Source organism: Drosophila obscura, unplaced genomic scaffold, assembly GCF_018151105.1.
Source record: "Drosophila obscura isolate BZ-5 IFL unplaced genomic scaffold, ASM1815110v1 contig_176, whole genome shotgun sequence".
Lineage (NCBI taxonomy): Eukaryota > Metazoa > Arthropoda > Insecta > Diptera > Drosophilidae > Drosophila > Drosophila obscura.
The window spans coordinates 665,770-692,909 of NW_024542763.1; the positions used below are offsets into that span (position 1 = coordinate 665,770).

The window sequence follows — 27,140 nt, forward strand, 5'->3', positions numbered from 1 at the left end:
TATATTTCAAGCTGTGATTTATTTTTTGGGCTAAGCTTATTACAATTTATTTATAACGCAACAATATAATTATATCTTGCAGGTTTCGAGAGTGAGGCAAATTACTTAAGAGCCTTTATATGAGAGCAAAACAACATACATTTGCATTCTTATTTATACTTCTGAGAGCAAATTGACCTACCTAGTTATACAAATTTAAAGTTAACGAACTCTTTATCTGACGATTCTACACAAAATGATGTGAATGCTTTATATCTTAGTGGTAGTAAATTTATAGTCATAGTAATTACAAATAAAACTTAATAAAATAGTAGTTGAACAACAGCGAAGACAATTAAATTTTAACTGATTATAAAGGACCAAAAAGGTTTACTGCTGGATGGTTATCAGCTGTGTTACCCAAAAATTGACCATACAGCTCCTTATAGCGTTCTAGTGAGAGGCCTCCGCGTTTTCGATCTTCATCCTAGAAAGAAAATTTTGTAATTTAATTGTAAATTGTAATTCATTTTTAATTATAATATTGCTCACATTCAGTAGCGTTTCGAACGCTTTGTCTATGGGGGATATATCATCGATAGCTACTCTTGTTATGCAGTTATAGCGATATTCTTTTACTCCAACTATTCCATCACTGTCTATATCCAGCAGTTTAAAGTTCGATTCAATGAATGCTCTCATCGCCTGCAAAAAAACATCATATATATTCTTGTTATTCCTTTATGTGCGAAATATTTTTCTCCCAGATCGCTCGATTTGCTGGTAAAGGCCAGTCTCCAGCACTCCGGCGAATTTCTGGCAGGAACTAGCTAGTTATTCCGTGAGTGTGTTCAACATAACTAAAATTGGCTGTGTTTTACAAACAGTGCCAATTGTGAATGTTCAAATAAAATTAACAAAAGGCAAAAAATATATATGTTGTTGCAATAAAAATGAGAAGTTTGCATCTATCTTTTTCGTTCTGCGCCCAGTTTTCTCTTTTCACTCCAGGAATAATTGAAAGTTTATATTTCTGAGCTGTGTATAAGCTGTTCTTGCATTCAAAATTCGCTCTCGATGGGCAACCATGGATTTAAATCTGTTGATTCCGTTCATGTTGCTGGATACACATGTCAGGAAAACGCAAACGAAAAATTCCTGATCCTGATGGATCCTTCTATTGGCTCATACTTCACCCAAATGCGGTAGAAAGTTTATTCCCATATCAAGCGGAGGTCAGGTATAAACTCATCCCTGCTAATTTATAATTTAACGTATATTTTCGGTATCTTTCTTTATGTACGAGTACAGTACTCCGGCTTTCAATTTCGTAACAACTTTCCGATTAAGTCTTAAAAACGCAACAGTTGATGATCCCGTTGTCGCACATTTTTGCAGTTTGTAAATCGGAATCTTTTTTCTTTCCGAAATGTAAAGTAAACGGCATTTTATACAACAAACTGAATCTTAATTTTTTAAAAAGTACAACAATTTTTTTGACCTCATAGTCTTTTTACTCTTTTTACAGCGCATCATTGGACTTTTCCGTTAAACGTAACATGCGAAAATGATGCCTATAAGAGCCCTGTGGATAGAAGAAGACAATGATGAGGCCGCATCTTAAATCATGCGGCGCATCATTGGCCAGTGTTGCCGTATTCCACCTAGTATTTTTACAAAATGCTGGAAATATTCGGGGTATCGACTTGTATCGATGGGGTATCGATAGCAAACAATTGTTTCCGCCGCATCAAACAATAAAAAAAAGCTGAAAATTGATTGGAAAAAAAATGTGGCTCTGGTGTAGACGCCTCGCATTATTTTTCTGCACCTTCGACAATCATGCGGCAGTGTAAGAAGGCTATAAACTCACAAACGCACAGCAAATTGTGGGATGAAAAACTAAAATATACCGAAAAAAAATTTACGAATACTGCAGCATCTTAAAACGAAAACGTACCGTTTTGGTTGAAAACGCAAAACGGAAAAAATAACCGAAAACCGGAGCTTGCCTGAACCGAACTGACTTTATCTGATAGATTTGGGGCTTTAAAATTGTTTGTTTTTTTTTCGTCATAATTTTCATTTTAAAGAATTATATTTTCAGTGATTGTAATGAACTTTGCTATTCTGAAAATGTGATGCATTTATAAATAAAAAAATATATCACAGACGGTAAGCTGAAGATACAAAATATTCAAGCCTAATTTATGCATTTATCAGCCGTTCAGAATGTGGAAATTCATTACAATCAGATGTAAAAGACTAAAGTTATGTGAAAAAGAGAAGGGGTACCTCTGAAAAAGAGCATAGAAAAATATTGGTTTTTTTTTTTAATTTAAGCATAGTATCCAGCACTGCGGAATCGAAAAATTCCTGCCAAACTCCAAATAAAAAAAACTGTGCCAGGAATGTTTCGTTAAGTATTCCTGGAGTGTGTATCCAGCAATACGCGCGGAATCCACAGATCTATATCGATAGTTGCCTATCGGGACTGTGTGTGGACTGAGAGAACAGCTGACACCCAGCTCAGGAATATATGTTCAACAATTAGTCCTGAAGTGAATGGTGCAATATGTAGGCAAAAACTGTCCGCAAAACCAAAAAGAGAGATGAAAATTATTCTTTTTTTTGCAACAAAATATGCCGTTACCAACACAATCACTTCATCATCAGAGTGCATTTTTTTCCTTTTTTAATTTTAGCAGAATTTTAGCAGAATTTTACAGTTGCCTCTGTTTACAAAACACAGCTGATTCATCAACCCTGTTTTAGCTATGTTCCACACCCTCACGGAATAACTAGCAAATTCCTTGCCGCAATTTTCCACGTTGCTGGAGACAGGCCTTTAAAATATAGTTCTGCCGTAAAAAAAACCATAAAAAAGGATTTGATTCCTTGATAAAAAAGGGTGAATTTGTCGAGTAGTGAAAGATCAACATATTCATAAGTGAGGAAAGAAATAAAATTATTATAATTAGGAATTAACTTCATATCGGCTTGAGCTCTTACCTGCGGAAATTCTTCATACTTTTTTCCCACGCAAGTTTTTTTTACCGCATCTTTAAACTCTTGATTAGATATTTTTCCATCCTAAAAAATATGAATATAATTTAAAAATTTTAAAATAAAATCAAATCACAAGAATTAGTTAGAGGATGAAGATAATGAAGGAGAAGTGTGGTGGTGGTGGAGGTGTGTTGTGTGTGAGTAAGAGAAAGAAGATGAAGAGGCCCAGAAAATAAAATATTGCGTAATCTGTATAGGAGGGGGTCTGCGTTAGAGGAAGAAGAAAAGGGTATGGGTGTGAGTTAGATAGAGAATATGAAGAAAAGGCAGAAAATAAAATAAGTCACTGCAGTAGTAATAACAACTTCTAAAAACATTACACGGATGACTGTATCAATGGCATCAATGGTATCAATGTTTTGTTGATTAGGAGCGATCGTGAGCGAGTGATCCGGGGATGGGCTCAAGTGAAGCGAGTGCCCCCTAGTTTGAAATAATTCAACTTAATGTTTTTATTATAATATTTAAAAAGAGAAAGATTTGGATAAACTTTATACAGTGTGATATCACATAGGACTATACACAAAAGAAAGTTGCTTTAGCTCTTATAGTTTCTGAAACAAGACACGACCGAGACGGATAGACTGAAGGGCGGACAGGACATAAATATTTCGTTTTAGCTATCGATGCTGAATGAGTATATTCGTAGTTTTTATATTCGTAAAACCAAAAATTTTTCCGTTTTCAAAACGGCAACAAATTCCTCGCCGGCTTTTTATACAACTAAACCAATCTTAATTGCAAAATGAAAAATCTAGATGACTTATTGATGCATCGACATGAATTTGACACAATTGAGCTTGTGGCCTTTTTATAAATAATTTTTTAAAACCAAAAATTATATCTGAAAAAAATTGGTCAGGTTAAAAAAAAAGTGAATTCATCTTAACAGCTGTGGGAGCTTTGGCTATCAATAAATTTTTGTTAAATATAACAGAGGCCTTTTTGTATGAGCTGGCACTAACGTGTGGGTATAACATCAGTAAATTTGGCGCTTAACAGTACAAAGAGTAAAAAAATTCACAAAAGTGGATTCCAGAGCGCCTTGAAATGAAGGTATGACTTTTTGCTAAAAAGTAAAACGCAAAGTGAATGTGAAAACCGGAACATGCCTGAACATGATTTAACAGGCTCAAAACACCAACAGACATCCAGGCCCTTCGTAACATTTTACCATGGTTTCAGCTGATATTTCCGCTAAGTGGAAAGTGGCTAAGTGGCACCACTTGCACTTATAGGCTGTCAACAATTTGAGAAGTCCTTTTTTCAGGGACAATTAACGAATCATAAAATTCTCGCGGATTATGATGTCGTCCGTAAAATCAGCTACTTTTAAGTTATGCCCCAAATTCGTAATTCCAAGCTTATCAAGGGCGCCACATACTGTCAAACGAACCGAATTCCAACTATGTTGGATTGTTATGTGCCACGGCATGCTGCTTCGGTTGGTTGGAGAAACTGATTGGGAACAAAGCAAACGAAAAAGGGTTGTACATTTGGTACCTGAGCGCGATCCCAATTCCCAATTGGCAGTTGGGCCCGCAACCTTCCAAAAGGTATTTTTTTTACCACACAAATATCCTCGTTTTTGCATTTCAATGCTTTATATTTTCCAGACGGTAAGCTAAAATCACAAAGTGTTTGGGCTTATCTCGTAGCTTTTTTAAATATCTTTTCAAAATAGCAAAGTTCTTTACAACCAAACGTAAGATACTAGAGTTATGTGAAAAAAGCGCTACCTCTGAAAAAATCTTTAAAAAGAAATACCAGTTTTAAAAAATTCTTCAAAAAAAAATTATGCAATAGAAAAAAAAAATTATCATCAGAGCATTTCTAAGCCCTAAATCTTTAAGAAAAAGTTGGTTATGTTCCTTGAGCAAAACTCGTGTCGAGTAATGTTATACTACTCAACAAAATTTAACTTTTTATTCCCGCTGTGGACCAAAATTACTTTTTCTGATAGATTTCGGGACTTAAAAATTTGTAAAGTATAATGTTTTTTTCAGATGTAGTGCTTCTATTTTTCAAATAACTTAAGTATCTTATACCTCGTTGCATAGAACTTTGCAGTTCTGAAAAGCTGACAAATGCAGCTATAAATCCGACCCAGACACTTTGTATTTGCATTAAATGTTGTTGACAGTTACTTTTTTTGTTGTGCCCAATCTGAGGTATTGATACCTGTTTAGGTCAAATGTTGACCTTTAAAGAGATATAGAATTTCATTCCCCAACCCATACAACAATCAGTACTTTTTAGTTTTTACAGTAAATTTTAGGGATATACAAATTTTTATTTGGTGTTATGTTGCTATAAGTTTTTAAACGAATGTGATAAATTTGGTTTTCTACTGCTTGTTACTGTTCTTAAAATAATTTAAGTTTTCTGGCTGTCTTCCTTTGTCATTCGAATCAGATTCCCTTATGAGAGTCCACACATAGTCGCCCAACATATTCTCATTCCAAACACCTTGATACCTTTTAACTGCTGGTGAAATCTCGATCAGTATTCATCACTAACGTCCCCTAGGTTGGTCGGAAAATAGTCTAGGTGGGAGTGCAGAAAATGGATTTTTAGTGGCATGTTGGCTCCAATCTGTTCATAATTCTCAATGAGGTATTAAAGATTTTTTTTTTATTATTACGGGATTTTATTTATCGAATCTTCCCTTTTAGAGACTTACGACAAGTATACAAATCTTAGCCTAATATATTTATTTAATTAATTACACTTTATTACTTAGAGTACGTCCCTAGCTAAGTATTATTGCTGGGTGGGAAGGTCTCTTCGCCGGAGTCGTGTATGGCTAGTGTGCCAAGTTAAAGACTGCGCAAGTCTATTAGGATGGGCTTGAAGCTTGGCCTGGTACTTTGATTTCACTTTGGCAATTTCATCTTTAACTGATCCTACATTTAAGTCTTTATGGATATTTTCATTCCGTATATACCATGGTGGCCCAGTGATAGTTCTTAGTATCTTCGATTGAGCTCTCTGGATTATTTCTAAATTACTAACGCAAGCATTTCCCCATAGCTCGGAGCCGTATGTCCAGATGGGTTTGAGAACTGCATTGTACAAAAGTACTTTGTACTCCAGTTTTAGTGGTGAACGGGTGTTTATTAGCCAATGTAGATTACTAGCTTTAAATTTAAGTAGATTTCTCTTCGCTTCGATGTGTTTACGCCAAGTAAGCCTTCTATCCAGATGAACAGCAAGGTATGTTAGTTCGGTGGTTTGTGGAATGTTGATATTGTTCAGACATAATGGAGGGCAAGTTTGTCTGTTTAACGTGAAGGTGACATGCTTGCACTTTTGCTCATTTACATGTATCCTCCAGTCTGCTAGCCATTTTTCTAAGGCCACCAGATGAGATGATAAGTGATCCGTGGCCCTTCTTGGGCACTTGGAGCGACTTAATATGGCAGTATCATCAGCAAATGTCGAAGTTGTTGTTAGGCTGTTTGTCGGTAGATCTGCTGTGAATATGATATACAGTGTCGGTCCAAGCACGCTGCCTTGCGGTACACCAGCTTCAATTGGATGATATTCAGAGAGGAAATCTTTGCATCGTACTGCGAAACTTCTTTGCTGTAGGTATGACTCCAATATTCTATGGATGTTCTGTGGAATTAATATTTTGATTTTGTGGATTAAGCCATCTAACCAAACGCGGTCGAAAGCCTGGGCGACATCAAGAAAAACAGCGGAGCAATACTCCCGTCTTTCAAATGCATTTCGTATCTCAGAGGTTATACGGTTTACTTGTTCAATGGATTCATCTTTTTCGCGAAATCCAAATTGGTGCATCGGGATGGCACCGTTGATGTGTAGGTGTTGTTTGATACGATGCAGGAGCAGCTTTTCAAATATCTTTGATAGGCAAGGCAGTAGGCTGATAGGTCTATATGATGATGGCTTGGACTTGTGGGCCAATATGTGGGCTTGCCCGGAGAAATAAAGTCTAGCTTGTTTCGTGGCGTTATTTTAGCGTTATATAGTTGTCTTCCTTTCGGGTTGGTAAGTCTAGATCCCCAATGGGTGTGCTTGGCATTGTAGTCACCAGCTGCTATAAATCGTTCACCTAGTAGGTCGAAGAATGTTACAAATTCTGTTTCGGAAATGCAGAAGCGTGGTGGGCAGTATACTGCGGCTAGGTTTAGGTAGCCGCTCTGAATTTCAATATGAATTGCTGTTGCCTGTAGATAAGGTGTACCAAATGAAGGCAATGGATAATGCCTAATGCGATTCTTGATCCGAATGCCAGTACCTCAATGTGCCTTACCATCGGGATGATTTGTCGCATAGAAGTTATAGCCATCGAGGTGAAAATAGTTTTTATTTGTTCGGTGAGTCTCTGATATGAGCATGGCGTCAATGTCATGTTGAGCGAGGAACTGTAAGAGCTCGCATTTCTGCTGCGAAGTGCCATTTGCATTCCAGAAACACATATTTAGACAGGCCAGTTAAACAGATTTCTGTTTGATTAGGAGCTCCAGGAGGAGATTTGTATTGCTACCATTGTGTTTGTTATAGTTACCAGCAGTGACTCAATTCCACTAGGCAATTGGGATAGATCAGCAGGGGTATGTTGGGTAGAGATTTCTGGGATCTGATTTGATGCCGCAGCTGCATTATTCCAGCTGTGGTTGGTTGAAGTGTCGGCTTAGAGACTGAGGCGTACAACCCGTTGTTGTAACTTAACGCCTGAGCAAAGAAACTCCTGGAGTCGTAGTTGATGGTATATATGGTAAGTTTTGTCGGACGACCGGGTTTCGAGCTGCAAGTATTTGTTGGTTTAGGCGATTTTTCAATTCTTTATAGACAGGACAAGCTATATAGTTGGCAGTATGGTTTCCCCCACAGTTGCTATATTTTTTGGCAGATGGGTCCTCCTTATTCTACTTTGAACATTGGCTGGGGAATTTTATTTCTATTTATTATGTTCATAGCCATTTTCGAGGTATTTCGCAACTGATCGATAGTTTTGTTCGTCATTGACTTGTATTTTTGTTTCATTTATGTTACCCCTTATAATGGACGTGACATAGAATGTGTTCGCGCCAATTGTATCAGTTATTTTTTTACCAGTTCAGCACAATTTGCCTGTCGAACATAAATAGGTGGCGGTCTTAATTTGTTGGCCTTGGGTGTTTCTTTATCTTCATTTGGGACACTTAGTATCGCAAATCTATTGTTTTCTAGTGCCTTATGTGGCACAGTGTTCTCGGTTATTTTAGTTATTTTAGCTGCATTGTTGTTCTTTACATTTTGTGGGCTCAATTTTCTTTTAATAGCGATCGAGCCCAGTCTGAATTAACGCTCCGTTAGCGTTTTTTGAACTTATTGGTTGGGAGAGTTGGGGATTGTCGCAGTGGGTCGACATTATCGGGCGCTGAGCAATTGCAGTGGTTGTTGTCGTTGTTATGGTCGAAGACACAGTTTTGAGCGAGGGCATTGTACTAGTTGTTGTCGATATTAGCAAATCGCTGGTTATGCAGTACGAGTCGGGGTATGGGCACTTAGCACTCCATGACCCACTTTGCAATGCAGGGGAGAGAGAGCGTGCTCTCTCCTCGTTCACTTGCAGTGATTCAGTTTTTGTTGGTACTGCTGCCTTTGGCGAGCGTATAGAGAAGTACGCGTTGTTTTTTGCTTGAGAGCGCCGACGCTCGTCTTGTTGTTGTTGCCGGGCTTGGCTCATTTTGGCTTTGGTTACAGTGCTTGTGCTCTTTACCGAGCTGGTGCTCTTAAACGTTGACATTTGTTCTTTTCTATTATTTCTATTCTATCTATCTTTATTACACGATTGAATGGTATTCATGGGCAGCACGATCACTAGTACCCATGCCTATCCCGAGCGCTTTTTCGCGAATTAATTTATGATTAATCGCGATTAATTGATTTTCACGGCGGAGCGATACAAAAATACGTCTGAAGTCGTTGACGGTTGATATTAAAGATATTAACGTAATCATCACTCTTGCTGCTACCAAGAAAATTTGTTTTAACCAGTCGAAATGAGATCAGTTCTTTTACATTCGTAGATAAAATATTTTCAAATCCATCATCTTTTAGTATAGTCTTCGAATTTGGGGGCCATCAAATGCGCCTTCTTTAACTTTTGCCAGCGACAGACGTGGAAAAACTGTTAAGTAACTCATCGATTCACCTTCCTTATCCAGTGCTTTAACAAAATTTTTCATTAGTCCCAACTCAATGTGTAATGGTGGTAAAATAACGTCTTCAAACTTCACGAGAGCTGCATGTTATATGTCGTAATTTTCCAATGTATTTTCCTCCCGTTTTGGCCAAAGTTTTCTTGAGTAAAGCTGACTTCTAGCTCTACTATCCCATAGGCACAGGAAACAGCAGTATTTTGCAATCCCGTTAACATGGCTACGACTTATAAGTCACACGCGACCTTCCACTGGTGCTGTTTGTATTTTATATTTTCAAACAATTTAGCCATTGTTTGATATTTTTCGTTTATATTAACAGCATGGGCGATGGGAACAGACGGCTTTTGGTTTCCATTGTGTAACAAAACTTTAAACTTTCCTTACTGCTGTCAACCACCAACCCACAAAATCATTCAATTTTTGCTGTGAAAGAGGCTTGCAATATTTATATTCTCCTGAATGGTCATTACTTGAATCCGTTGTTCCATGCGACGAAGACGACATCTCCTCTTTTTTGAGTTTTAGTGGCGGTATTTCCTCTAGTGGCGGAGGAGCACGAAGCGTAAAGCCTTGACCAGATTGTTTCGGATGGTTGTTTTGAATGAACAAAAGAAACATTCAGAGCCGTGAATCTGTGGTTTTCTCCACAGCATTGGAGGAAAAGTAACTGTTCATACCTAGGACTCGGTAAAACCGAAATTACAGGTCCTTTCTGTTTCCTTCAATCCCATTTTGGCAGTTGGACCAGCAATTTTTACGGTATTTTTCGGGTAAACTGAGTTTGGAGTCGTTTTGGTTAAATTGCTGCAACTTGGCTTATCCATCGATTTTTTTAAGCGATACCTTAAACTACGCCTAAATAATGCGTCTATATAAAACTAAAAATGCATGCCAAGTATCTTCCAGACGTTCAGCTGCAGCTACAAATTGTCTGGGTCGGATTTATAGCTGCATTTGTCAGCTTTTTAGAACGGCAAAGTTCTATGCAACCAGATATAAGATACTTAAGTTATGTAAAAAATAAAAGCACTACCTGTGAAAAAAAAATATTAAAAAATACCAGATTTTAAAAAATTCTTTAAAAAAAAACTAGACAATAAAAAAAAATCATAATTCGTTAAAAAATTTTAAACCCCGAAATTTATAAGAAAAAGTAATTTTGGGCCACAGCCTAAATGTCGTGTTGACTAGTGTAATCAGTACGCAGTTCAAGAAAAAAAATGCCGTTAGATACTAGAAATGCCGATGGTATTTGCTGGTATATGATTATATTTTGCTAGCCGCTCGAAAAAGATAAATTTGTTCCATATTCCGCTAGTGTATCTAGCAAATAGAAAGATGAACATTGCAAAATGGAGAGCACAAAACCATATTAAATAGTTGAATAACGAAGAAAAATATAATCTAATTAAGGCAACTACATGAATGTCCATTAAATGGAAATAAAAATGTATTAATTTGATTAGTTTATATGAATATAAAAGAAACATTTTGATTGTACCTACTCTATCAAAGAAAGAGGTGCCAATCTCAATTATAATAAATTGATTATATTTGTTTTTTGTTTGCCTATCAAATTATTTTCGTCTATGTCCATGTCTCTGCTCTTCAAAACATGTTATCTTCACGGTGGTCGCTGGCGGTTACACAGGAGCCCCTCCATCTGCTGCTGCTGATAGCCAGACACATGCCCTCGGGAAGACCGACCCCATCCGAAGAATTGCATTTTATTAACTTTTTTAACTTTAAACAAATTTGTAAACAAAACCATACAGCTGTCTGAGCAGTGTAACCGTACGGAATGCAGTGGTCTCTGGACGCTAGAAAAATATATGACACATTTTGCTTGCAACAATTTTTTGGAGCTGAGTACTATGCTGAAGATAGGACATTGATATATTTTTCGAGCGGCTAGGAACATACCAACCAATACCAGCAAATACCATCGTATACTTTTCTAGTATCAATCGACCTTTCTTTTTGTTGAACTGAGTACTGAATTCCGTATAGACCCTAGAAAACAGTTTATGCACGAACAAATTTCTTATCGATTTCCTACGAATATCAACACTGATTTTGTTTGCGAGCATTTTTTTCGAAACTGAGTCCTAGGCTTTAGGCCTATTGCTCGACCGAAAGTGCTATATATTTCGCTCAGTGCACAGTGTGTCTAAAGTCAGCAAGTCTGCTCTACGGTTACACTGTTTTTTTTGCTTACAAATAGAACAGAAATGCAATCAACATGTTTTTATCTCCTTATAAATTAATAAAATGAATACCCGGTATAAAATTAATAAATATTAAAATCCATATAATCTGTATTCATTCGAATGCCTTAATTAAATTGAATTTGTCTTCATTGTTGCACTTTTTTAGCCGGTTGGCACTTGTTTCCTTCCATTTTTAATGTGTGTGTGTGTGTTTATGAGCCTTTTGGACGACGAAATATTTCTATGTTCCGCTCGAGATGGGAAAGTACCATCGGTTGTAAGAGACTTAACTGCTGAAGACGGTCGCGTTTTTGCCTCGCTCTCTCATTTTTTGCCGTTTCATTGTTTGTGTCTAAGCAATTTTTATTGCTATTTGATCTGTTGTTTTGGATCATCGCTCTTCGGTGCTCACCGTTCTCGCGCATCATCCGTTGCATCGTCTATTCACTCTCTGAAACGTACAAGAGCTGCACGCACTCTTGCTCTCACTCTCACCGAACGTCGACTGCATTCTTCGTTTTTGACTTATATCTCGGCGTCTCTGCTTTATTGGAGTTCGCAGTTAGCTTTCATCGCGTCGCTGGACCGTCTGCCCTGCATATACATAAATAAATGTACATACATAGTCAGCAGTAGGCTGACTGTCGTGCTTGCTCTGCTGCCCAATCTGTCATCTCGCTTTTGCTCTCACTGCGACTATTTCTTATCTCGGCACCGTGATTCCACAGCTGTCGATAATGTCTATTATCTGCAGTGCAAAGAAACTTGGAATCGCAGTTTCTAGGCCTCAAACCCTTGAGCGAATCAGCAAAGATGAAATCCCGAACAATAACTTGCTGCTGGCCATACCTAGTGGAACACCTGCCTCTCACCTACAACCAACGGATTCATTTTTAACTCCAAGTGGTCAGCCTTCACCGATGGAAGTCAATCCGCCGTCAGACGCCCCAGCCTTTTTCACGCCTAACACCCTGATAACTGCCTCCGACAACGTAGCTTCGGATTCAGTTGCCAGTCATGTAGCCTTCCACAGTAGCATCCACCGTCTAGTGATGGTCCCCTGATTTCTGTGGTATCGTTAGCGGGTGGATCTGCCGCCTCCTCTAGTTCTTCAGCTCCTGCACCGAGACTTTTTAGCTCCACCAGCTCGCTTTTCTGGAATACCACTCAGGGCAGTGCACATTGGGCGGAAGTGCCGTTTTTTTTGGCATTAAGGGCTGTCTCCAGCACCGCGGAAAATTGCGGCAAGGAATTTGCTAGTTATTCCGTGAGGGTGTGGAACATAGCTAAAACAGGGTTGATGAATCAGCTGTGTTTTGTAAACAGAGGCAACTGTAAAATTCTGCTAAAATAAAAAAAAGAAAAAAATGCACTCTGATGATGAAGTGATTGTGTTATTGGCGGCATATATTGTTGCAAAACAAAAATCTGTGGATTCCGCTCGTGTTGCTGGATACACACTCCAGGAATACGTAAACGAAACATTCCTGTCACAGTTTTTTTTTTATATGGAGTTTGACAGGAATTTTTCGATTCCGCAGTGCTGGATACTATGCTTTAACCATTAAGTTGTAATATTATCATAGTTTGATTATTACTCCCTTTGAAAAAATGTCAATCCTGCATAAAAAACCGTAGGCTTAAAAAATGAACTGGTAAAATATTTGTTTGGGTCACCCCATTTATTTGGATATTTATGGTAGCGTTAAAGTCACCTGTTTAAAAAGAAAATCTGTCATAAAATGATCTCTGGATAATTATATTTTTTTATTTTTTGTATAATATAACTTACTGGACAAAACCGAATTTCTTTTTACTCAAGGACCAAACCAACTTTTTTTAATGGATGGGGATTTAAATTTTTTAAACAATTATGGTTTTTTAACTATGGCAGAACTAATGCTTTAGTTAAATGTTGTTTTGTTTCGTTCTGATTTTAATTCTTTTGTCGGCAAATGTTTTATTTCTAACCTGCCTCAAAATAGTTATCTTTGTTGCAGTAGAAGTAGTGAGATTGCGCGGGGTTGCTTATATTTTGTATGATGTAGTGTGTGTTATTGTATGTATATTTAAACAGAGTTAACAACTTAAGCGCATATTTGCGCAATTTCAAATTAATTTATTAAATTCAGACAGGGTCGATATTTGATCAGGATCATTATCATTTGATAATATTTCTCAGACGGTAAGCTACACCTACAATAAATTCTGTTTTAATTTATAGCTGTATTTAAAAGCGTTTCAGAATGATTAAGTTTTTTACAACAAGTTGTAAGATATTTAAGTTATGTCAAAAAAAACTACTACCTCTAAAAAAAAAAACATGAAAATAATTACAATTTTTCTTTCTTGTAAAAAAGAAAAATTCTTTCCATAAAATGATCCTGTGGATAATTATATTTTTTTTATTTTTTAAGTAACAATAATAAATAACACTACTCGACAAAACCGAACTTTTTTTTTCCTCAAGGATCCAAACCGACTTTTTCTGATAGATATGGGGATTTAAAATTTTTTAAAGAATTATGGTTTTTTTTCTATGGCAGAACTTTTTTTTTAAGAATTTTTGAAGTCTGGTATTTTATTTTTAAGCTTTTTTCAAAGGTAGCGCTTGTTTTTTTCACATAGCTCTAGTATCTTACGTCTGGTTGTATTTCCCAGACGGTAAGCTGAAATCACAAAGTATTTGAGCTTAACTTCTAGCTGTTTTAATTACCTTTTCAAAATAGCAAAGTTCTTTACAACCAGACGTAAGATACTAAAGTTATGTGAAAAAAACTATCGCTACCTCTGAAAAAAGCTTTAAAAAAATACCAGTTTTCAAAAATTAAAAAAAAAAAGTTCTGCCATAGAAAAAAAAAATATCATCAAACCATTTCTAAGCCCCAAATCTTTAATAAAAAGTTGGTTTTGTTCCTTGAGGAAAAATCGTGTTGACCAGTGTAATTAGAACTATTTTGACTTAAAAAAATTAAAAACATTGATTTATTACAAATTTTTAATGTTGGACGTGAAGAAGACGTATTCGCATCTGTCAGAAAATTAATTCGAAATTCACTAATAATATGAACAGCCAATTGCCAAGTTTCAACTTTCTGGTAATCTGTGTTAATGCCAAAAAAGCGGCATTTCCGCCCACTCTGCAGTGGTTTCTCGCAAAGCATTGTCTCTAGTCTCATGCCAGAACACACAACGGAAGATGTCAAACTTCATCTTTGCTCTTATCTCAAAGCACCTCCTGAGGACTTCATTTTAACTAAATTTAATTTTACACATAAGCGTAGTATTTCTTCGTTCAAAATTCTTTTCCCCGATTCATTTCTTTCCATTTCTTTCTGCATGGCTTGAGCATAATGCATAATAGCATGAATTTCTTCCAATTTCACTACCTTTAGAACGAATCGTCCATCATTTGCTGGTGGCGTTCTTATTGCAGGAAATACTGACTTTTCGTCCGAGCTGTTTTCATTTAGGAACATACACGGTATTGAAAATCCGTGTTGGAGCGGCATTTATCTTTTTGACCTGTTCATCTAATGCTCCTAGATCTGATCCCGTTGTTTATTTAAACCACCTGTCTGCCGCCATATATGCTGTGGTTTTTGCTTTAGGCTGTGCTGATCAGATCATAGTAATGGGTGATATTAACATACCATATCTTCCCTGGAATCAGGAGGAATCAAACATGTTGCTTCTTGGTAGTCAACATGATTTTGTCGATGGTGTAACTGATGTCTCCCTCGCCAAAATTAATTCCGTAAAAAACGATAGAGACAGACTTCTAGATCTCACTTTTGTCAGTAATGCTTCTGTTGTTAGAGGTAATCCGATATTCCTGAAGATCCGTATCATCCAACGTTATCTATAGTTGTCGAGTGTTCGAGTACTAATACCGTTTCACCATCAACAAGTCGAATAAAATGTTATCGCATAACGAATTTCACCGATCTAAGACTACATCTCTTGCAAGTTGATTGGTCCTTTCTTTAATCGTTATCGAATATGAACGCAAGAGGAAACTCTTTTTACGATACTTGAAACTCAGCCATTAATACCTATGTTCCAGTAGTCTCCTTATATATATCGGATAATAATAATATTCCCAGTGTATTTTAGTCTGTCGGTTGCGTACGAATCCTTTTTTTGATTGTTCTAAGTGTATTATCACTGTTTCCTTTGTACTTCGCTCTTTGTCGTCTGTTTTATCTCCTTGGCCGAGTTGCAGTTGTTTCTATGTCGGCCCAGGTGTTCATTAGCGAGTGTATTCTGAGAAACTCGCTCGGAGAGGATAAAAGGAGCGAGAGAAAGGTAGCGCACGTCGAGTTGTTCCTCTGCAGGGTGAGTGTGAGGGAGTCAGATATAGAGACAAAGGGAAATTACGTAATTGTCTCGGAGCTCTGGTTTGTAATACCGAGAAAGTAGTTGCGTTGGAGAGTTTACCCACACCACGAGCCAAGCGGAGTAATTCTCTATTGACGTAGAGCCCTTGTTAAAATGGCAGATCCAACCCAGGAAAATATTAATCCAACATATGCATCCTCCAAACCTCCCTGGTGCTGCAAGTATCTGTCCTATCTAAAAAATAAGAAATATCGGCTCTACAAAAAGTACCAGAAAACTGGTTCAATATCTGTCTTTGCTCAATATTATTTTGTTCGCTCACAATTTCTTACTGTCAATAGTCAATGTTAGTAGTCTATCGTTCCCAATAGAGTACAAAATTCTGAAATGATCTCAAAAAATTCTTTTCGTTTGTCAACTCAAAACGTAAGTCCCTCCTTCGCTTCATTTACTAGATAAAACAGAATCATCAGCTCAAGGTATTCAAAAATTGATTTACTGCCTTCTTTCAATCGACGTACTTATCGCATACCTACGACCCATCCTCCTCTTATCCATACCATCTACCTTATGCAAATAACGTATTTCTTTATTTCTTCGAAGAAAACGTAGTTTTTTAAGGTTTGTCATCGATTGACATCTCTTTCTCTGCGGGTCCAGATAAAGTTTCGAGCTGCCTTCTAAAATATTGTGCTCAAGCCCTATGTCAACCTTTGACCTTCCTTTTTAATTTATCTCTGGACCGCTCTCGCCTTCCCGTGATTTGGAACGAGTCCTACCTAATTCCTCTTCATAAAAAACTGGACCCTAACATCGAAAACTACCGCGGTATCTGCTATTCCAAAGCTGCTCGAGCAACTTGTTACTCGTCAATTGCAACACGCATGGTGTAGTTTAATATCCCAGTCGCAACATGTTTTTGTAGACATCGATCAACATAGACTAACCTTTTGGAGTTCTCGTCTCTAATCAACCGCGGATATCAAAGCTGCTTGCAAACGGATGTAATTTTTACAGATTTCAGCAAGGCTTTCGTTTCTGTTAATCATATTTTGCTGATCCATAAGCTATCCTTATTAGGTTTTCCTACAAATCTTATAAATTTGTTATCGTCGTATCTATCGAACCGTTTACAGCGTGTTTTGTTTACTTATGTTTTGTCAAATGTCGTTAATGTAAACTCAGGTGTTCCTCAAGGAAGTCATTTAGGTCCGCTGCTGTTCAAACTGTTTGTAAATAACCTACCTCAAGTTATTCTGCGCTCAACTACATTAATGTATGCTGATGACGTTAAAGTCTGTTTTTATACCCGTACTCAAAAATAGTTAAGGGGTATATTGTATTTACGTTAAAAGTGGACGCAGAGAAGAAATCCTTTCCGATACCATTAAGTATATATATTCTTGATCAGCATAAATAGCCTAGTCTATGTCTATCTGTCTGTCCGTCTGTCCGTCTTGATTTGCGCCTAGACCTCAGAGACTATAAGAGCTAGAGAAACCAAATTTTGTTCCCAGACTCATGTGATATCACACTGCTACAAGTGTATTTCAAAATTTTGCCCCGTCCCCTTCCGCCCACACAAAGAACGAAAATCTGTGGCAGGCACAATTTTAAAGAAACGATAAAACTAAAAACGCAAACGATACTACAGAATGAGCATATCTACCAGATTGATTTGTTAATTTGTTAATTAATTTGTTGCTTTCCCCTGTGCAGTGTGTGATCTTTGCGGTGAATATGTAGAATTTACATTGTGTACGTATAATTTACATTTTATATGTAAAATCGACATTCAAAATGTAGATGTAGATATCAGATGTAGCAAAAAAAATGTAAAAATGTAAAATGTTTTAAAATTCTACATAAATCATAAGCTCACAAATTTATATACTGACTGAGTACGGGTATAAAAAGTAGAGTCGCGTCCAAAGAAACGACTCACACGTTCCTTCTCGTTCCTTTTCTGATTGGTACTCTCATACTCGCGTACAACTTGACCTTGATGAATTAAACATGTGGTGTTCGAACAACTTACTTTTTTTGAACCATTCTAAGTGCAAAGTTATGACCTTTCACCGCCGACCTCCTCATTTGGTCCTTTATTCTGGTCAAAGGAGTTTGACGATCCGTATGTCACTAAAACTTTTTACGTCTCTTTAGTTCGTTTGATATTGGAGTATTGTTCTTGTGTGTGGATCCCTCAATACAAAAAGCAATAAATTCTTATTGAATCAGTTCAAAAAAAATTTGTAATCTTCACCCTTAGAAACCTGGACTGGAACTCTGGCTGACTCTTACCACCATACCGATCTAGGCTTAAACTTCTCTAAACACCATCGCAGAATTTGCAATGGGGTGATGTTTATACATAAGCTTATTGTCGGGATTGTTTACTCCCAAACACTTTTAGGAAAGATAGATTTCGCAGTTCCATCCAACCCAACCCGTACTTTCCAGCCTATCCGATTACCCTTATGTAGGTCTAACTACGCCCAGCATGAACCGTTCCGTGTTTTATGTAATAATTATAATTCCCTTTACCATATTATATCCCCTGAAATATCACTTAACATATTTTTATCCTAGTCCATAATTAGCGATTGTTAATATTGTTAATAAATACCCTCTAAATTGTTGCTTTTCTAGTATGTATTGAATGGCCTTTTTTCGGAACTGAGTACCGGGCTGCGAATCCCTGATTTCGGTAGACGGAAATTTAGCGCCTCTGAGTACTCGACTTTACGAGGGTTAGTCAAACTATTTTAGCTAAACCGTTTATTCACAGATTTTTATGAACGATACCTTAAATGCCACACAGTGTGCACTTGTGCCATATCAGCTTTCTAAATATATAGCTTCTGAATGAAATAGGATATCTACATCACTTTGAAAGAAAAATCTTTTAAAATTTAGGGCTCAATAGGCTTAACATATGTATATCTCTTATTTATCCTATTATCTAAAGTTGATTTTGGTGGTCAACAATTAATTTTTCTCGTAGTTATACCCAGTTCTCGAAGAGTTTAAGGGTTTATAAAAGGAAACCTTCAATAGTCGAGCCGATAACTGTCTATCGTATGTCCGTCTTGCAACCAAATTTTTTGATTTTGATGATACAAATACTATTTTACTTTAAACTGCTGCACCAGAAATACGCTGTCACATCGAGTAAAAAATCCAGGAGGAGTAACACATTTTTCAAACGAAACTCAAAATGAGTGAAGTAGCTCCTACTTTCAAGTAAAGTAAATTACGTAATTGTCCAAGAGACTTATAAAGCTCTATTTTTTGCTGTTGTATTACAAGCATTCATAAAATATAATAGCTACATACTCATAAGAACTACCAAATAAATCAGCAAAACATTTGTATATACTGAACGGCAAGCATAGACCGATCGTGTCAAAGTTAGCATCGTCGCTTCATCAGCGATGCGCTGTCGCTATCTGTACATACGTATGCATATCTGACGAGACGACGCACAGTAGTCGTCATGCACCATCAAGTGGCCCATGCGACACCAAGCCGAAGCCCTTTACGCACGGAACCCAGGCAGAAACGCAGCCCTTCCTCCCGCCCAACCGACCGAGGGGCACTGCCGCATGACGCGCGACGCGTGTTACCGAACCAATCGCGAGCATGCAGGAAAGATAGGTGTTAGACTTAATATCGAGGAAAATTAGAGCTAAACACAACTCAAAGAGCTAAACATGCAAAGATAGCTAAGAAACAGTACTAATTACGGGAAAGGTCTGTTAGTATTAGTGATTTAAGAAGAGGAAGGGAATTAGTAGTGGATATTATATGGTAGAGGGAATTGAAGTCCGAGCATAGGACCCTAAATGGTTCGTGCAAGGAGTAATTCGATCTACAAAGCGGAAGGAACAAAGGAATAAAGTTTCTAGGAGATCTAATGGGAATCGTAAAGTTTATGCGGCTCAACAAGTCAGGGCTATCTACGTCACCCTTGATCAGGTTGTGCATAAAAATCACACCAAGCATTTTTCTACGACTAACTAAGGTTGGAAGGTTTATTAAAAGCAATCTACGAGGGTAAGATGGCAGTCTCACACCTGCATCCCAGTTAAGGCCACTCAGAGCAAAATGTATTTCTGGACTGATTCTATACGGTCCTGGTGTACTTTGTACTGGGGGCACCATACACAAGAGCCGTACTCTAAAATCGGACGAACAAGCGAGATATAGAGAGTTTTCGTCAAATTCCTTTGACCACCTCTTTATAAACCCAAGCACGCTCAAGGCCTTATATACCACGGTAGAAATTTTTTAAGAAAACTTTAACTTGGGCTATAGTTTAATACCAAGATCATAAACCAAGGTAATTCTCTCAACAGAACCACCGCAGAGGCTATAGGGAGCCGAAAAGGGGCTGGAGCGATAAAATGTCATTACTTTGCATTTCGAGGCATTTAGGTGTAACATATTTGCACAACGGCATGACTGAAAGTTATTGAGATCGGATTGCAAGCGAAAGTGAAATGAAATGTTCTTATACTGGACACAGAGTTTAACATTATCCGCATACATGAGTATTCGAGAGTTTGTTAATACTGAAGGCAGATCATTAATAAAGAGTGTGAAAAGTTGGCTGATGACTAGATGGCTGCCCTGTGGTACTCTAGAAGCAGGAGTTTTGGAAGAGGACTCTTTGCGACCTAGAACAAAGGTAGCTAGAAATCCATCTCAAAAGATTAGGCGGAAACCCTAAAAGGTCAAGTTTTTGTGCTAGAAGGGAATGGCTTACAGAATTGAATGCTTTACTGAAATCAGTGTGAATGACATCCGTCTGCAAGTTACCTTGAAAGCCTTTAATGATAACAGAGGTAAACTCTAATAAATTTGTGGTTGTTCATCGTCGCCTTATAAATCCGCGCTGAGACGGAGATATAAGTGATTTGCAGAGATGTTGCAAGTGCGGAGTTAAAATTTTTTCAAACATTTTAGGAATAGCGGATAACTTAGATATACCTTTATAATTATTTGCATCAGACTTGCTACATTTCTTATGGAGCGGAATAATAAAAGATTCCTTCCAGATGGGGGGAAGCATGAAGAGTTAATGGATGGGGTGAATAGTTTAAGCAGGGGTCCATACAGAGCGTCGGCACAGTACCTAAGTACACAGCCGGGAACTCCGTCGGGACCTGGTGAAAACACCGGCTTAACTAGTCGAAGATCATGAAGCAGTGAGCTTTCATTTAACAAGGGGCTGAAGATGCCATTCGACCTTGGTAAACTGTATGGATACGGCTGACCAGAGTAGCTTTCATGAGAATAGGTTGTTTGGAAAAATTTGGCAAAAAGATCGGCAATTGCCTGATCATTGTTTGCTGACATATTGAGAAAAGATAACGAGGATAGATGTGCGGACGTTCTACGCTTACTATTTACGAAGCTGTAAAACTGTTTAGGGTCCTGTGAAAATCGTATCCTGCATCGAGATAGGTAGTTTTTATAGCATTGAGCGTTAAGAACGGAGAAATTTGTCCGAGCTATTACATAGTGAGAAAGAGAAGAGGGAGAACCAACTTCTCGAAATTTTTTATAAAGTCTTGATTTTAAGTTTTTTAGACTGGATAACTCTTTAGTAAACCAAGGAGGCTTTCCAGATCTAACCGGACAACAAAGTGGGACACAAGAATCAAAAAATGTGTCAAGTACATTGTAAAAAATGTTTGTGCCTTTCATAACGTCAGTGCACAAATACAGAGCGGACCAATCGAAATCACTAGTGAGGTTATTAAGCTTCGTAAACTCGGCTTTACGAAAGCAGCGGTTAAGTAATGAAAATGGAAAAGCCTGGGAGAATCAGTTTTACGCACAGGAATTCCAGGTCTTGTTGAACCTGGACCATGAAATGTTCCGACGTGAATTTTGAGTCCACTGCAATGGGGACACCACCTCAACGGTCATTTCTAAAAATTGTGTACCGACCTGGCAAAACTTCGGAACTAAGGATGTCCGGCTTTAACCAGGTCTCGGTAAACACAATAACGTGGGACGAGAATGCGAGACTCTCAAGGAAAAGAGTGCTGAGCTTACTACGCAAGCCTCTAGCATTCTGGTAGGTAACTACAAGAGAGGAAGTTAGTTTTTTGGATGGGTGGAAGTAGAGGTGGAAGATGAGGATGGAGATGGAGCACTCGTCTGAATGCTAGGAAGAGTAATGGGGGGCATATTCTTTTTCTTAGCCTTAAACTCTTTAACCACCAAATGCTCTGGCCAAAAGTTGGCGGAACAAATGGTTTCAAATTGAGTTGGGGAGACGCTTATCTTGAAGGAAGATATCTCCCTGGCGTAAGAAAAGTTAAATTTTTCCACCTTTAAGCCGACGGCTTTTATTTTGCTTTGTATAAAAGCGGTCACATCATTGGATGTGAGGTCAGGGGCTAGCCACGAGACAAAAACTTGTCGCTTTGGTGGGACTCCCACCAGTGGTTTTGGCACCATAGGCCTAGTACCTGTGATGGCAGTATCCGGTGGTCCTGGTCATCTATTAGCTGGTGGGAGCGAAACTGAGGGAATAGTTAAGGGGTTGGGTGCGGACTCGATGGACACGGACTCTCTACAGACTGTCAGCACTTGCAAGTCCCGCGGAGTAGACTTCTTTCGCCTCGGAGACTCAGCCAGCAGCTGTAAACTGCTGAACTGAGTGTCCATGGCCAAGAGCCGATCATATTACTGCTTAAAGCCTACGATTAGCTCTTTGAAGCCACTCCGCGTCTGCCTCATGAACGAACGCATGTCGTTTTCCACAGCACGGCATTCCTTACAACTATAATGCAGTCCGTTGTTTTGGGAAATGGCGTCTCCTACACGGCCCGAGATCCCTACACATTTTGCGTGCACTACGCTTTCGCAAAGCCAGCAAGGGATATTGGGCTGGTCATGGGTGATCTGTTTCTTGCAGGTTTTTTTTGGCACAGACGACAGAAAATTCCATATTGATGTCTTTAATTTTTTTTTATTTCGGGAAAAAAAGTTCAAAACAAATATCAATCAGAACACTGTGCACAGCAAATGCTTAGAGCAATGCTTAAAGCGAAATGTGTAAAAATAAGATGAGAGAGGAAAGTGGTTGCACCAACAGCTTATAAGTGAGAGCGTTACTACACAAAAAGTTACAAGAGCGAGAGAATGCTAAACTGATAACTTCTGGACGAATCAAGATATCTTCATGAAATAAACTGCATTTAAAAGGAAAATCTTCCAAAATGTAGTCTGCAAGATAAACTGGTGCAACAGTGTCTAGAAGTCGAAGCTGAACTATGATTCCGGTGAATAATTGCCTGTTTGCGGTGCAAAATTATTAAACAAATTTTGTTACAGTTATTTTGTAAAGAATATTTCATAAGCTTAAAATTTCTATAGAATAACTATTTTCCGATTTATTTTCAGATATCACATGTCTAATGGATGAAATATATGAAATCACTAGAATATTGACCGAATTTTTAAACGTTTTTCAACTTTGACTTGACTTTAAAAAAGTATATTTTTGTTTTCCCGAAATTTGTATACCTTCTCTTCGAATATTCCTTTACCTAAGTTTATATGGGCTTTTATACAAAAATATACTTTTTTTTTAATTTTAATTTTATTTTAATTTTTGCACACGGAAACAATTTTTAACTTTGATTGCTCATATTTCCTAAACTTTAAATCCGATTTTGCATTTTTGAAAGCTTTTCAGAGCTTTCAAACGCTTTCGAACGCTTTCAGGCGTTCAAAAAATTAATTTATTTTTGCCACCTCTTTGCAGATCGGCTCTGCTGCTGATATCATGTCAAACCTGAAGCATAGAATAAAAAGGCCGTGCCCTTCATGGACCGACACAGAAGCTTCCCGGCCTTTCGGGAATCCTTAGCCTTAGCTACTAAGTTAAATATGTTTGACAACAATAAACAACATTTCGCAGTTGCCTGGACACACGGGCAACTCCGACTAACTATACAAATACAAACACTTATATTAAACCATTTCAAGACCAGATTTCACGCCAGATATGGCTCATAATGAACAGATGACACAGATTATGAGATTCGTTTATGTTACCGATGATGAATCTTTCTCTATTGAAGAGAGAATTATTGATCTCATTAAAACAAAATAAATACCTAACGGAGGATTGGCTGAAGAAATTTTAAACAAATTGAAAAAGAATAGCATTGATATAAGGTTCTGCAAAGCTCAATGCTCGTATGATAATGGTTGCAATATTGCCGGTAAACATAAAGGTCGGCAAGTTCGAATTATTGCTGTAAGCGGATATGCCTATTTTGTACCTTGTTCGACACATTCTCTAAATCTCGTTGGCGTTCATGCTGCTAGTGCATGGTTTATATATTTTTCCTCATCTCCTGCAAGCTGTGACACTTTCATGGCACTTTGACCGCGTTGCGGGTTCCCCGGTTGCAATCTTTTCTCAAAACTATGCATTTTGCAGTGTGCGCCCTCTGGCGGAGGAGAAAGATCTTGAACGGGGGTTGGGCGGATCGGCGGAAAAATGGAAACAGATAAAATATTCTAAAAACCGGACTGACTGACTACCGGGCTTAAAAGTAGCACAACTTTAGACGGTACTCACAACGAGGAACGTTTTTCTTTAAATTTAAAAAAGGTTATAAATAAAAGAGTATTTTTTGAATCATATACAATTTGATACAAGACCAGGTAATTGTCGCTTCTTTAGTTATTTCTGTTAATTATTTTTCTGTGCTAGATTGGTGAAATCTGGAGCCTGTTTAGTGCATCGGTATGCTCAAGAACCACAAAAAATCACTTCACATAGTCAAATGATTTAATTTGACACTTTTGAACATAATTAATACTTAATACAATTAGGCTCACAACGTTCTCAAGAACCGATGCGTTGCTTTAAGGCAAAATGTCAAAGCAAGCATTATTAATAAGGAAAAAACTAAAAGTTGTATCACTGTGTTATGTACGAACAAAAGGGAATATTTTTTTAAATTGATTATGATTGATTATTTGATTTACCGTACCTTATCATCATCAGCAATGGCTGAAATTTCATCCCATAAATTTGTCATAAGTTTTTTATAGTCATCTAGCCGAGAAGTGCTACAATCTCCCTTTCCCTCAACAACACAGGCTCTTACAGCCATGCAAAGAAAGTCATTTTGGTCCAAAAATCCATTATTGTCAATGTCTAAAAAACGAATAAGGAAATTTAAATAGTTAATTTTATTTTTAGCATACCTTAAAGCTGCTTTTAAAGTTTTGGTGTCAGTATTAATGATTGATTCAAATTTTCGGGTAAATGAAATTTAACACTTTACTTAAGGGTAACTTAATGCCACGCAAAATGGAAGGAAGACGTAAGTTCGAGAACAACAAACATTCGTAATACTGCAGAAAATTATTTTAGCTTCGTTTCTCGAACAGAAACCTTGACGCTTGGTTGGGAAATCAAACATTTCAAAACAGTCGTAAAAAATAGTGCGACTTTATATATGTACATATGTACTTGCAAAAGGTTTTATAATCTTCTTCAATAATTTTTTCACCGAAAAAAGGACAGCATTATCGACCCTGTCTAACATGTTTACTTTGCTCATATTCTTAGTTTTTCCGTCTGCCTCTTTCTGTTCTACATAGCATATGGCCTTATACATAGCCTTTGAGCTCAATTTTAGATTTCTTACAGATGGGAGCTTTTTTTTCTGTCAGCTTTTATCTCTTCAGGGAGGCTCCGGCTTACACATTCACTTTGCGTTTTTCTTTTCAGCAAAAAGTCATACTTTTCATTTCAAGGCGCTCTGGAATCCAATTTTGTGAATTTTGTACTCTTTGTACTGTTAAGCTCCAAATTTACTGCTGTTATACCCTCGCGTTTGTGCCAGCTCATACAAAATCTTACAAATCGTGCTGCCACAGCTGTTAAGATGAATTCAGATTTTGTTGCCATTTTGAAAACGGAAAAGTCTTGTGTTTTACGAGTGCGGGAGCGCCTGACTTTTCGTTTTGAAAAGTAAAGTACAATTTTTTGTGGAAGTGAAAACCGGAGACTTCCTGATTATCTTTGTTTTAATCATGTTCCTAATTTTTCTTCTATTGACTAATATTTTCATTTATTGTTTTCTTTTTTTTGTGAGGCTGGTTCTTTGTGTGGGAATGCAGGTTTATTTTGCACACAAATTAAGCAATATTTTGGGAAAGACAGTCAGTCAGTGAGAGCCATAATCATCTATTTATAATACCCGTTTTAGCGGTTGCATTTTCTTAATTTTGTGCTTTGTGTGTTAGATTGCAGTTTGCCTGTGTTTACGATTACCACTGCTCCACTTGTCACTTGTATTTTAAGGTTAGCTTAATATTATACTCTACTTTTAATACAATTATTTACAGTCAGGATATAAATATCTATTCATTCCAGACATTGACTCTTTGAAGTATGGGGATCATCTCCTGAATCGATAACAGATTTTCGTTATTAATGTAATTAGCGTTTGTGACCTTATTAAACGGGTTTATCCACACCTTTATTATAAACCCCCAATCGATCCTTTTCTGAATCAGATAATTTGAAAAGCTATCTCATGGCCAGGAAACGCGATTATAGTGTTGACTTATCATTTTTAAAATTAATTTTTTGAAATATATTGTACTGGAATACAATAAGTCTTTAAAACTTACCATACATGTACCGAACAACGAAATCAACGCGGTTATCCCATGAATAAGCCATTATGATGGTATTTCTATTTTGTTAATCCGCATAAAAGTGCTGAAATTGGAAAATCAAACTTTGGTGTGAAGAAGAACAAAAATCTTACAGTCTAATGAAGGCTAAATATTACGACCCAGACATAGTAAATATAATAGCTCCTTACCTTTAGAATTGCTTACTTCAGACTAACTAAATTTGCTCAAACCAAAGTCAGACACATTCGCAACATCCATTTAAATTGCATGTATCTAAACATTATACAGGCATACATATAGATATAAATAAATATATACATTATACATATACATAGATATATATATATGTACATTTACATATATTATGTAGATATATACACATAATGTAAATACATAGAGGTACCCAAAAAAGATATTTATAGTACATGCATAACCTATTATAAAACACATTTTTCACAAAACTTACACATATGTATTATTCTTGGTTGCTACCCTATCTATCCATCTTTTACGTTTCACGTAAAAGTCTGCATATTTTCAATAAATATAAAAGCCCGAGTATTTCCAACATCATACTGAAACGTATTTTCTCATTAGCTTAAAAATGTTCTTCACACCACTACAAATTGTATTCATATAAACAACAACAAATTAGAATGAAGCTTACATC

General features: G+C 37.2%; 1 protein-coding gene across 1 annotated transcript; it reads right to left on the bottom strand.

Annotated features, from left to right (window-relative positions):
* LOC111075307 (sarcoplasmic calcium-binding protein, beta chain) lies at positions 1–26,749 on the bottom strand. The gene is made up of 6 exons (XM_022368496.1): positions 26,659–26,749; positions 26,462–26,552; positions 24,808–24,974; positions 2,992–3,072; positions 532–684; positions 1–466 (listed from the first exon to the last, which is right to left on the bottom strand). Exons 2-6 carry the CDS (start codon positions 26,511–26,513, stop codon positions 350–352), a joined length of 570 nt encoding a protein of 189 aa, XP_022224188.1. The 5' UTR covers positions 26,514–26,552; positions 26,659–26,749; the 3' UTR covers positions 1–349.
* Positions 26,750–27,140: the final 391 nt, after the last annotated feature.

Coding starts and splice junctions, on each gene's coding strand:
- LOC111075307 (XM_022368496.1), bottom strand. CDS start 26,513: ATGGCTTATTCATGGGATAACCGCGTTGATTTCGTTGTTCGGTACATG. Junction 24,975..26,461: donor CGTTGTTCGGTACATGTATG/GTAAGTTTTAAA, acceptor TTCGTTTTTTAG/ACATTGACAATAATGGATTT. Junction 3,073..24,807: donor CCATTGCTGATGATGATAAG/GTACGGTAAATC, acceptor CATATTTTTTAG/GATGGAAAAATATCTAATCA.